A 13,049-nucleotide genomic window follows, 5' to 3' on the forward strand; every position below is an offset into this window, starting at 1 on the left:
CTGAATGAATATCTACTGCCTTTTTGACTGGTTATTTGCGGTAGTTGGGAGTACCACAAAGTACCACAAAATCATCTTTCTCACATCTAGGACTATTTGCTCCAAAGGGGTTTTGAGTTTCTACAGATTTAACTGGACACAGAATTGTCACATGTGACTTACCCCATGTCACACAAAATGATTTTTGGCATTGTCTAGGGCCGGCCATCAAAAGTTCTTATGTATTTGTTACTTTGCAGCCCTCACGTGGAAATGGCCTTCAAGGACGAATACTAACACATCTCATTCCACATGACACCAGCAACAATCCAGACTATATTATTGTCCACCATTAGTTTGTAAGACACATGATCATACACATCCTTTTCCGTACTCAGCTTGAGAAAAATCTGTCGTATTATATTGTATAATCTTTATCAAAACCTGATACTCTTTCAACCGCTGCACCCATTCATGCTCTGTTAAAGCACCGTTCATTACTTCTTCAACTTGATATACAGTAACATTCCTCATTATCATCACACTTCTCCACTGCTATGGCGTTCCTATCCGCCTCCCAGCTTCAGTTGGTAAGCAGTACAAAGAATCAGCATAAGTATTATTTGTTCATGGAACATACTCCATCCTACAACAATTTTCTTGCAGTCAGTAATGCCACTCTGATCAATTACTTCGGGCTCACCATTGGATCCAATGCCTCATAAGATCTGGAAGGCATTTCAGGATGAGCTGTTCCCTCCACTATATTCCATCTGCTGTCAGTCACTGATGACGGCGACAGTTCCAGTTAGCTGGAAAGTGGCAATAGTAACTCCACTATTAAAGAAGGCTTCTTTAGATCCATCATGTCCAGCTAACTATAGGCCCATCTCGCTCTTACCTTTTGTAATAAAGGTCCTCGAGAGATGGGTCACAAAAGCCTTGTCCAACTATCTGGAACTAAACTCCTGCCTGGATACAGCTCAGTATGGCTTTAGGCCGGCACATGGTACTGAGACCGCATTGGTTACCGTGTTAGATGATCTACGAACGCGTGTCGACAGAGGCAGGTCAGTTTTCCTGGTGCTGCTGGATATGTCGGCCGCGTTCGACACGGTGGACCATGCGGTTCTCCTGGAGCATCTCCATAGTGCGGGAGTAACCAATTTAGCTTTAGATTGGTTAACGTCTTATCTCAGTGACAGACAGCAAGCGGTGGCTTTACCACCATTTCGATCAGCCACTCGACAGGTGAATCAGGGAGTTCCTCAAGGGTCGGTGATTAGCCCGATCCTGTTTAATTTATATCTTCGACCCCTTATAGTACTGATTAAGTCATTCGGCATATCAGTCATCAATTATGCCGATGACACTCAACTGATTTTTTCATTTGAGGGTAGTGAGTCGGTTTCGAAAGACACCTTTCATCGTTGTATGTCAGCTACAGCCGAATGGCTGCGAACTAACTCACTTCAGTTCAATGGGTCCAAAACGGAGGTTCTCCACTGCTCTCCTGACCGCCTCCCCCGTGCGTTGCCGGATGATTTTTGGCCACCTTCTATTCCTGGCTCTGTGGCAGGAGCTAAATCGGCTCGTAATTTAGGAGTGGTATTCGAACCGGACCTACAGCTGGATGGTTCCGTAAATAAGACCGTAGCGACTTGCATGGGCCTGCTTCGTGCCTTACGCAAAATCTTGCCAATACTCCCCCAAGGTTTTAGAGCAGAGGTGGTGCGTAGTATTATACTCAGTAGATTAGACTACTGCGACGCACTACTTCTAGTTCCTGATCCTTAAGTTGCAGAGGATCCAGAACATGGCGGCGAAACTGGCTTTATCGCGCCCACGCTCTGCTTCCTCCTCTGCAGCCCTAGCGGATCTACACTGGCTGCCGATACAACAGAGGATCGTGTTCAAGGCGGCATGTCTTGTATTCAAGGCGTTGCATGGACTTGGACCAATTCCACTCCAGGGCCTGTTCTCATGGTACCAAGCTGCCCGGCCTCTGAGATCCTCATCGGCGTTTTTGGTGCGGATCCCAAGGATCACTAGAGTAAGGATAGGTGGACGCGCTTTTAGCTACACGGCCGCCTCACTATGGAACTCCCTTCCTCTAGTGTTGAGGGGTAATCAAGATCTGCTTTCCTTTAAAAGGGACCTTAAGACCTATCTGTTCCCAAGGGCAATGTAAACATTCTTCCGATGGTTTAATGGGGTCTCAGCGCCAGGATACCCTTGGGGTGACAGTCGCGCTTAATAAGAATCAAATACATACATACATACATACTTGTGGTCTGTCGGAAGGGTAATTCATTAACCCACAAGAAGACTGAAATGATGAACACCACACCTAGACATTCTAGCCTCCTGCTCTATTACTGAATAGGTGATCTCCATCACACTTAATGTCCTGGATATAATGGGCCAGATGTACATAGATTCAGGTTTGCGATTACCTAACAACTAATTTTTACGATTCGCTAACAGGTAATCGCAAACAGCTAATGACTAGGGTGTGTTTAACACGGTTTTCGATTCCCAGTTGGTCACATATTGACCTTCCTCATTAATATTCATGAGGTAAGTCGCAATTTGCGACCAATTGGGAGTCGCTAATCACAGGGATGGTGGCCTGCTGGGATCAGGACACCACCATGTGTGTGATAGCTTTTAAATGAAAGAATTTGTTTTTTTAATAATGCATCTGGCTTGCCTTAAAGGCAAACGGGATGCGTTTCAAAAATGAAAAGTTTGCTCTTCATTTTTTAGGATTAGGCAGTGGTCCATTGAACCACAGCCTGCTCTTAAAAAAACGTTTTTAGTACCATTCACAAAGGGGAAGGGGTTCCTTCGGGACCTCTTCCCATTGGCTAATGGGTTACCACCTACTTGAAGTAGGCTGTAAAATGTGAATGTTTTGCGACTGCATTCCAGCCGCAAATCATTACTCTCATATCACTGCGAGTCGCTGTTAGGGAGGGTCGCCCTTAACACGCATGCCATACACATCCTTCAATGATTTTATTGGGAACCCCAGAGTCTGTCATCAACTTTGATTTGTCACCATTAATCGTCAATTTGCAGAATGGGGGGAGGCATTGTTGCTGCTCTTTTCAACTGAACGTAAATAACGTCCTACTCTACATCTACATGCACCCCATTGATCACCATAACATTCACACATTTGCTTCCAATGACAGACTTACACCATTGTGAAAATTGCCCCTTTTCATTGGACTTGTGACCATGTTGCATAAATATTTACAATACCTGCATGAAATGTACAGCCTCACCTAAAACTAAGAATACCTTGATTCTCCAAGCTTTCACCCTTCGTATATCTACCCTGTTTACTTGTTTCATTGGTTTTAAATTACCCACCCCCTTTCTGCACCTCCCATCGCCCATCCCCTGTAGCGGGCATCAATTTGTCTCTGGTGTAATTTGCTACATTTTCATGACCAAGGATATTTCAATAGCCTTTTTCAGACACACATCTTCATTCGATAAATGCTCCTGAAAGCTTTTACTGTTTTTATCATTAATTGATCTCTTTTCATTTAGTCTATAAACTCACAATGGTTTGTTCCTGGCATCAGACACCTTGTATGGCATTGGTGGCAGTTCCAAAGGGGATTCTGGGACCTTGATCTGTGGAAGCCACCCCATTTAAGGCTAGTGGTCTACAAATGTATATTCCTCCAGCCTGAGTTTTGGGGGTTTGTCTAGTTTCAGCAGAGAGGGTTTCACCTCACACAGAGGTACTCAGCCAAAGCTAATCATTCACTAAATCTTGCAGATAGGATGGTGTTGCAGACATTCCTTTAAAGCTTTAAAGACAATTGGCCTTTCCCACAAAGCTTGTCTGTCCACACAGCTAAGGTAGAATCAAGTATGAAGGGAGCAGAAATTGCCCCTACGTTTCAGAGCTGTGCCTTGATCCCTCCTTCCTTTCACAAGCGTGTTGTATATTCCAAAGGTCTTCTGTAATGGTATAGGGATCTACCGCTAATCTTCATTCCCTGACTGACAGACTCTTTCCATCCTCTCTTTTTTGAACCACTCTTCCCTTTGAGATCCAAAGGAGATTCCCTGAAGCCAGTGAGAGAAAGAGAAATAGATCAACACACACAAGGAAATCGGACAACTTCTCTAGTAGCATTCAGGAAAGCTCTGGCTCACCCCCAAAATCTCTTTTTTTTATATACAGTTTTCTTGCATAGGAATCATTAATTTCGGCAAAATCTTCATGGTGTAAGCAAAATAATTACACTACCAGCAAATCAGAGCACAGCTCTTTTAAACGTCACATTGCCTTAGCATCCAAGCACTATCCCAATACATAAATATTGATTCTGCCCATTCTAGAGATGGCAGGACAAACTAGGTACAAGAACAACAGTAAACTATTGTGAATGAATGAACTACAGTGTTGATATTGAAAGTTTTTTTTTTCGAGAACAGCGAGAACCATATCAATAGAAATAAACAAACATGACTGCTTAACTTTCTGATGCAGAAATAATTAACAGTGAACATACAGGAGGAGACATCCGTTTTGAATAAGATGGCTCGGGCCTAAACTGAAGCCTAGTTAGCATTAGCCCGGAAAACACACTTTTATGAGTCATAGCAAATGTGTTACAAATGGAATAGCACCGTGTCAGTGTGCAAATACATGTAAATTCGAGAGGAAATCCACATTATGCATGTTGTTAATAATGCACAGAAATATAAAATGCACAAAATATTTCAACATATGCATGCAACCTCCATTCCACACATTAATGGAGCAAAGAATGTCTTTAAAAGGACTGGCAGGGGAGGCCAGTGGCTCCTATTCCAATGCAGGTTACAGGAAAAATATCTGCACCCGCTATTTCCACTAGTGACTTTTGACTAAGAAGTGTTCCCCTCCAAAACCACAAATAAATATGTATATAGATATGTATCATCTATATGTATCATCTATGTCTCAACATTGTGACACGCACTGTCGTGACTAAAAACCTTTGGATAAGTTTTAACAAATACATGAGACTTGAATCAGTACTCACTACCACCTCTATAGCAGTTAGATTCCGGCTGCACTATTTCTGGAAAAATTGGCAATGCTTCCCTACCATTTTAGTACATTCCACATCAGCACTGTGGTATTCAGTAAGGTGAAGTATTGTAATAGCCTATCGTTGTGAGTTCCTTAATATACCTTTTCTCCGTTTTATAAAGTTGTACTTTATTCTTCCAGAATACTCTGGCATGTTCCACAACTTATCACACTGAGACTAAGCTTGATGGGCTGTATGACTGTCCCAGGGCCCAATCCAAATTACTTACCAAGTATTGTCTTTGAAATTGTTCATGGCTTAGGTTCACACATCTCACAGATGAGAGCATGCCTCACTTGATTTATCACCCAATCTACACCTCCTTGCTCTACTTTCCCCCTCACCCAATGTCTTCATCTAGGTGAAAATGAGTCAACTTCTTTGTCCTTTTATTTGGAATTGCTTTTCTACTCCAGCTACGATCAAACTTTGAGTTTTATTTAAGCTCACATCACACTTTATGATCATAGAATGACCAAACACAAGGGCTTGAAAAGCCACTCCCAAACAGTTCATTCCAATTTGTTCCTATCTCTAAAACTATTTTTAAAATGTAATTTTGGTCAAGTTATCTGTCAAATGCTCCACTGAATGTTGTTAGGTCTTTGCTCTGTAATTACAAATAATTGTAGATATTGTGTGTGAAGCCTTATCACCCACCTATCTTCATATATCATGAATTCTTCTTCAAGTACCTCATACAACCTCTAAACTTCTCTTATATACCACAGTTGTACCTTTGTATAGAATATGTTCATAGGCAACTGTAAAGTGAATTAAACCGTATCATGTAAACGCACAGCTCCTTACAGACACATTTTTAAATGTAGATGCTCATACCTTTACATATAGTCTTCTAAGGTATCTGCAACTATAAAGTTAGAGGAACTTTGAAGTTAAATAAACTATGGAGGTCCATCAACATTGTAGTTTGTTTTTAGTTATTAATAACTAGTAGTAGTAAGTGTTATTGTCTAATCATGTTAAACTTGTTACAGTGAAGAACGCTAAGTGGTTTAAACTTGGGTAAAAATGAGTGTGCACTAGGACCAATTAAATGAGCTTTTTGACGCTATAAGTAAATGAGCTGTTATTGTAAGTGAATGTACTGTGCACAAATGTAATACTTTAGCAGTTGTTGATACAGAAGTTGCTGTTTCTTAAATGTACTTTTTTATTTATTAGTTCAAATTCATCATCTACAACTTCTCTGCCTGGCAGTTCCCCTAAAACTGGGCCCTTGGACTGGGCAGTTCCGCAGTCTGCCAGATTAAAATACAGGCAAAAGTTTAACAGCCTTGATAAAACTATGAGTGGCTATCTTACAGGTTAGTTAAGTATGTACTTACATTCTTTTTATTTCACTCAAAATAGAATCTTTATTCACAGCTATCTAGAGTGTTAGTTTGATACGCTCATAGCAATTGGAGTCTTGAAAGTTGAAGTACTTTGTTCAATTTCTTTTGGACTTGACTCAGCTCATTGTTTTGGATCCCATTCAGTAAGGTTTTCTGTTTCACTGTTTCATACACTTTTATCATCCTTTGTTGAAAATACACAGGTTTTTTTCATGCAAAGCTGAAAATATCAACACACAATGCATTAGCAGGATGGTTACTTTTATCCCTCTTGATTTGTTTTGATACTGTTAACATCTTTGTTAGCATTACACTTTATTGCAAAAAAGTGCTTCACCTCTGCTTTCCTGACTGCTGATATATTCAGAAATATGTGTACAGTTCATTTACAGTTATTTACATTTTGTTGTGTTACCAAAAAACGATATTCGACAGTCTTCCTTTCACACTCCCTGTACCCCAGCAAGATTGCCACATGGTTCACTTTAAAAGCTTGTCTTACTTTGTAGTCCGAGAAAGGAAAGTAAGCACCAGCCACCATGTTAAAACAATAAGCAGCAGTTTGTCAGAAGACATAGCTTGACGCTTGACCTCTGTCTCTGAAGCACAGCAAATGTGACAAGATAAATACAAAATGTAAAGGCATCTTTATTCTTTCACTAAGCATCAGAAATCTGCTACGACCCACCATTGGGTCGTGAACCACAGTTTAGGAAATGCTGTCCTTGATGCTTTGCTGGTAACTTTTAACACACGACATCATTGGTATGTCAGCAATGCCCATTTATGGACTGGAAATGCTAGAAGACTCTAAAACACAGTGCCAGTTAAAATAGTTTTTTACAGACATAAAGGATTGTATGTGAAAATACAGACACTGATTAAAAGATTTAAAATACAGATACAGGACTGAGACAGAACAACCTAAACAATCCTGACAGCCTATTTTTGTTTCTGTTTAGTGTGAATTCCAATTGGGGGTTTTCAGTGTGTAGAAAAACAGTTTAAAAAAAAAAGAAATCGTTGGTGATCAGTGTTTTCCAGGACTTACAAAAAATGTAATTTTTATTTCTATTTGCTTTGTGCACCAACTTTGAAAAATATAAACACAGTGTACATGAAGTTGAAACCCATTTTTACAATAAAACCCATTGTAATATACCATACTGTACCCCTCCTCATCGAGTCTACCCACAACTAGAAGGGGGTAACACAAATGGGCTGACTAACACACGTCACCTGCCTCAGCTCATCCCATGTGGTTCACTCCAGAGGAAAGAAAAGGTTTTCCCTTCCTAGCTGCCTTCATCTTTCACCACTACCCTTGCTGATATTTAGGAAATAATCCAGGATATAGACATGTTTCTGTTTTTTAAATGCAACTGAGTCATTCTAACCTTTAGAAAGGGGGCATGGATTTTATTCCCAATTCTCCTTTTTCGGAGAAAGATTGGATCATTCCATCCTATCCCACTTCTCCATATGCTCAACCAGTGCTCTCTTCTGTGATTCTCTGTGCTATTCATCAACAGTGAACGAGTTCCGTACCTGCCGGTTTTCCGGAGCACTTCTTTTAACTACATTTTTCTTTCAGAAAAACATTAAATAAAAAATGTGTGTGGGCATTTTCAAACAAGACATATCTAATCTGCCAAAGTAAACATAAAATATTTTTTTAAGCCACCCCCTTCCCTTGACTGCTTTCCCTTGAACATCAGCAGCCAAGTTAATGACAGTCCCAAATGGAACAGATATACCTGTTCACCCTATTTGTAATTCATGTAATCACGGTCAAGGCTTGCTATACCCTCTCTTTTCCTACTGACATGTTTATAAATATCTAATATAACAAAAAAGAACAAGTTTGCTACCTACTCAACTATAGTTTGAAGGACGGGTTTCTCATAATCTTTAAGGCTAGGGTGCCTTTGAACCCACAGGGTGTTTTTAAAGAACCACCACTCACTAACCTAGTTGGTGACATGCTTCATCATTTGGTTCCCACCCTGGTCGCCAAATGCTTCCAGGGTGTGCTATGATGCCTGATTACAGCAGAACTGGTTTTTCTTGTGATTGTGACAGTTCGTGTGATGGTGAGTGGTGATGTTAAAATTGACTCATCGGTTAATACCAGTGTTTAAGGGTGTCTATACCTTATGATGTTGATCTGGACACCCTCATGAATGGTAAATGGTTTCTTTCATCTGGGAGCAGTGATCCAATCCCTCACACCAAGGCCTCTACTGGTGGGTCTGCGTCAACCATCCATCAAGGGTTGATATCACTTTTTGCCAGGGAAAAAAACATTGATTTTGTTCCCTTGGTACCTCCCATTACCTCTGTTATCCCAAAGATCCTTGGTTTGGGAGTAAAGTAAATGGAGTAACCCACAATTCTCCTCAGGATGGATCTAATTACCCACTGGTATGTTTGGGATATCAGGCACCGCCATACCATGTGGAAAAAATACCCTACATTACAAAGGCATCTTTTGCAGGTTAGGGTGTTGATCCTGTCCATCGACCTTAACCAATTTGTAATATGTATATGGTGGAGTTACTTGAATTGTGAAAAGAGTCTAATGACATATACATCCAAGCTAAAATGAAGTTGAATTAGCCAGTTTACCAGGCACCAGTCTGGGCTCTCTCCACTCTTCTTCCTCCAGCATGCCCACATCTGTTTCCCACCAGGACCACAGCTTCTTAAAAGGGTCTGGGCAATCGAACAATAGTTAGTATTATATATTTGATATACTTTGAAGGCCCAAAATGCCAAGTGTTACTTTTGCTCTGAGGGCTTTCTACTCCGGCAAAGAGGTCTCTTTTGTTTCAGTTAAAGATGTCCCAAAACTGAGATTTGCGCAGTTTGAAATCGATTGACATGTCCTTAAGGGACTTTGCTATCTCCCTTCCAGAAACCCCCAGCTTCAAAATTGAATAAAGTTCCATGCCTTGAAACCCCCTATCCTCACCAAATATGCCAGCCAAAGACCATGCCACAGTGTTATCTGACCATCAATTTACACTCCCATCCGATTCAGCAGAGGGCTTTGTACCTGCAGTCAAGTGCCATCCTAGTTATCTGGAGGACTAAGAAGGGCTCTGGGGCTCTATAGATATCAGGCTCAATAGGTTTGAGTCCTTCAAATAGATATTGCTTTCTAAATAAACAGCAATGTGATTTCTACAGCCAAAAAGCCAATCATTTGTGATGGTCAAGAATGGCACCTAATATTAGCGTTGCATGTCGGCCATCTCTAAGTCTCCTTCATAAACGGACTGGGTTCATTTATCTAGGGAAACTCTAGGCTGTCGACCTGCCTACATAAATGCAGATGTAAGGCACCATACTGTATTGAAGAATCGATTGGTGATTTCTTATGGATAGCTTTGTATTGTATTGTATGGTGTATTTTTTCGGGTGCACTGTGACCAGACTAGTATCGTGGTGCTAAAGTCCTGGGTTGGGGGTTGGGGAGGGAGATTAGCTGTCATCCGGTCATTAATATTTTAGGAAAAGTCAGGTCTTAGGGGCTTTCCTAAACTTAAGCTGGTTAGCCTGTGATCTTAGTTGAGGCGAAAGCTTTGGACTGTGTAGAGACGTCTTGGCAGTGCTACAGTTTCTAAAGGCAACCCTCCCCAATATTGAGAAGGAAAGCTACCCCATTCTCTTATTTATTTTTGTAGAATCTTTAAAGAAGGGCCAAATTGAGTTTTGAGCATATATATTGGGATCTTCCTCGACATATAGTCACAAATATTTAAAGCTCCGGCTGACACATTGTTTTGACTGCCAGCAAGTCACTTTTTCCCCTCCTTGTATCAGAACAACAGATGTATTCATGTTAATGACTATACCCAATATCTCTCCAGAGATCCATTGCTGGTTGTAATGAGAGGTCTAAAATATTCAAAAGTCTTTGGCCCAACCATTGCAGATCGTGTAGGAATAACAACATGTCTGCATCATACAGCTATACCCAGTCTTCACTGTCTCTATCCCTATAGAATTCCTGAACCAGGCCACCCATTTTTATCTAGGCTTCTAATGGTGTTATTGCTAGGCTGAATAACAAGGAAGAGAGTAGGCAACCCTGTCTAGTGCCTGTTCTATCAGGAATAGATTTGACGAGGCACCATTGACTCATACCCTGGTTAGGCCTTGTAGTAAAAAACCCTCACATATGACAGTAATCTAGGGCCAATGTTAATTTTTCTCCAAATTCTGAAAGAGTAACCCCCTTGTGAAGAATTTAAAGCTTTCTGGAAGTCCACGAGAATGGGCGCGATACGACTTGAGAATTTGTATGCACATGCCAGGCTTACTTGCACATGCAGAAGAGACCACTGCCACAATTCCACGTAAAGCATTTCTGGTCTGGGTGTACCAGTAAGGAATTGACCATAGTCAGTAGATTTTCAAGGGCCTTATCTAAGATTGTAGCCACAATAGTGATAAGTGAGATTGGGTGTCAGAAGATACAGCAATCTAGTGGCACTCTTGCCTTCAATATGACTGAAATAATTTGTTTACGACAGTCTTTGAATGGACATCTGGTCTCCACTGCTTCGTTAAATATGTAGAGATGTGCGGCGTTAAAAGATAAGCTATTATCGTAAAGAATTATGTGGGTAAACTATTTTGGCCGGGAGTCTTACCAAATTCAGTTCCAGTGATTGTCTCAGTGATCTTTTCTGCCACAACCATGACGTCATCAGCTCATGGTTCCCTTATGAGAGTGCCTGTGTCAGCATTTCTCTAGTTTGGTGATCAGAGATGTTGCATTATGACAATGGAAGGGCAAATAAAGAGGCTGCCTCAGCTGTGTCTGAGACCACAGACCCAGATAAAGTCATAACAACTTTATCCTTTCTGGTGGCCATTCCCAGGTTCTCCAGCTGCTAGAGCATCTTACTTGCCTTGTCTACTTATTCATGTGTATGTCTTTTGAGGCCAACCAGGCCATCTGGGCCTCGTCCATGGACAACTGCCTTAACTAATCTGGCCATATTCAGCTTTCTGAGCAGCGTGGCCTCCTCAGTAGAAATGGAATTACTCTCTATGGTAGAGATCATGGTCTGTAAGTTGACTGCGAGACGTTCAATCTGACATGCCTTTTTGTGTAGGTATATCATTGCCTTCCCTCTCATTACTGTCTTAAATAACTCCCATACTGTATCAGTTATGGGACTTACCCTAGACTGAGCCCCAAATAGGCCTTGACCTCCTCTCTTAGGAAGCTGGAGAAATCTCCATTATGCTTTTGAACGCCACACACTAATGGTGACTTTGAAAATGATTCAAATTAAGCTCTACAAGAGAGTGATCTGACACTCCATGAGGCAGAAAAAGGTGAGCTAGTTACCTAAGGCAAGTATGTGGCCATGAAAAAGTAATCCACAAGAAAGAGTGGTGAGGGGCTGTATCCCCATGTCCCACACTCCATGTGTCACTTAGGCCCAGTAAAGCCATTGTTCAAAAAAAGGCAATGGCCATCTGCATGTAGTGATTCATTTACCAGGAGGGAAGGGAAATAAACATGAGCATTCATGGGTGTCCTTCTGTTCTATCAGTCATTGCGACTTATAATTCTTGCATGTACATTTGGATTTGGGACACCACCAGCCGCAAGGATTGGTGAAACAAGATGGCTACTCTTCTCAGCCGTTTTAGAGAGTGTTATAGAGCATGCCAACATTAATGCTGTGTATGGACTGTCAGGATTTGAGATGGACCAGCTTTCCTCATTTAACTGTTAGCCATGTATGTGCCGAATGACTCAGGTGTTTGTCTCTGCAGCATCTCATGTCATGTAACAGGGGTGAAGAGAGTGCCTGCCTCGACTGGACATTGTTCCCTGGCAGCTCACTGTTTGGTTTGTAGTGTAATTGTTTTAGTGCACCGCTGTAAGCTTAACACTCAACTTGAAGAAACTTCCCAACTCCCTTTGGCCCTGTTCTTCGTCCAGAAGCATGATGCCTTTAAAAGCGATCTTCAGGAGTCTCAATCTGTGATTAACACTCGCTAGGGTTAGATCTGAAAGAGATCCACTTCTTCTGCCCATCGCAAGTAAACATAGATACTAATAAAAAATATCTCATCACAATTATTCCCATTAAGTTTGTCCCCATTCTCTATGACAGCCAGTCAGCACCAAGGGTATTTGACATGAAAGATAGGAGAGCAGGTAGGTTTGGCTCCCCATCTCCCACTCTTGGAGTTGATGCTTGGTGGTGGAGAATTGGATGGATGTCAAAAAAACAAAAGGCATCCTGGTATAACCATTAAAAGCCATACAAAACATATTACGTGGCAGACTTGTTTTTCCTTTTTGGGGTCAAGCCCCATTATCCATTCTGGTGCTTCCAGGCGGGTCTTGACCAGGATGTCATCTGGTTTTCTGGGTTTCCAGGCTCGTTTTCACCTTCACTCAGTTGGTCTGCGCCACACTAGAGTCAAGGCGATCGTGGGAAACACCGAGATCTCCCCGCTCCACTCCCCAACACAGGTATGCTCTCTGTTGCAGACCCCTGCTATTGTTCGGGTTGCCAATCAAGCCATACCCACTTCCTCAAGCTTGATATGCCTCTTCTATTCTCCA

The 13,049-nt window shown here is 41.5% G+C and overlaps 1 protein-coding gene across 2 annotated transcripts in view; it reads left to right on the top strand.

Annotated features, from left to right (window-relative positions):
• The window catches only part of ITSN2 (intersectin 2), a 1,173,023-nt gene that overhangs the window by 421,601 nt on the left and 738,373 nt on the right, over positions 1-13,049 (top strand). For both annotated transcript variants that reach the window (XM_085610587.1, XM_085610588.1), the window contains exon 8: positions 6,273-6,415. In XM_085610587.1, coding sequence (XP_085466713.1) covers positions 6,273-6,415 — 143 coding nt within the window. The remainder of the gene's footprint in view (positions 1-6,272; positions 6,416-13,049) is intronic.

This window comes from Triturus cristatus, chromosome 6, assembly GCF_964204655.1.
Source record: "Triturus cristatus chromosome 6, aTriCri1.1, whole genome shotgun sequence".
In the NCBI taxonomy this organism is placed as follows: Eukaryota; Metazoa; Chordata; class Amphibia; order Caudata; family Salamandridae; genus Triturus; species Triturus cristatus.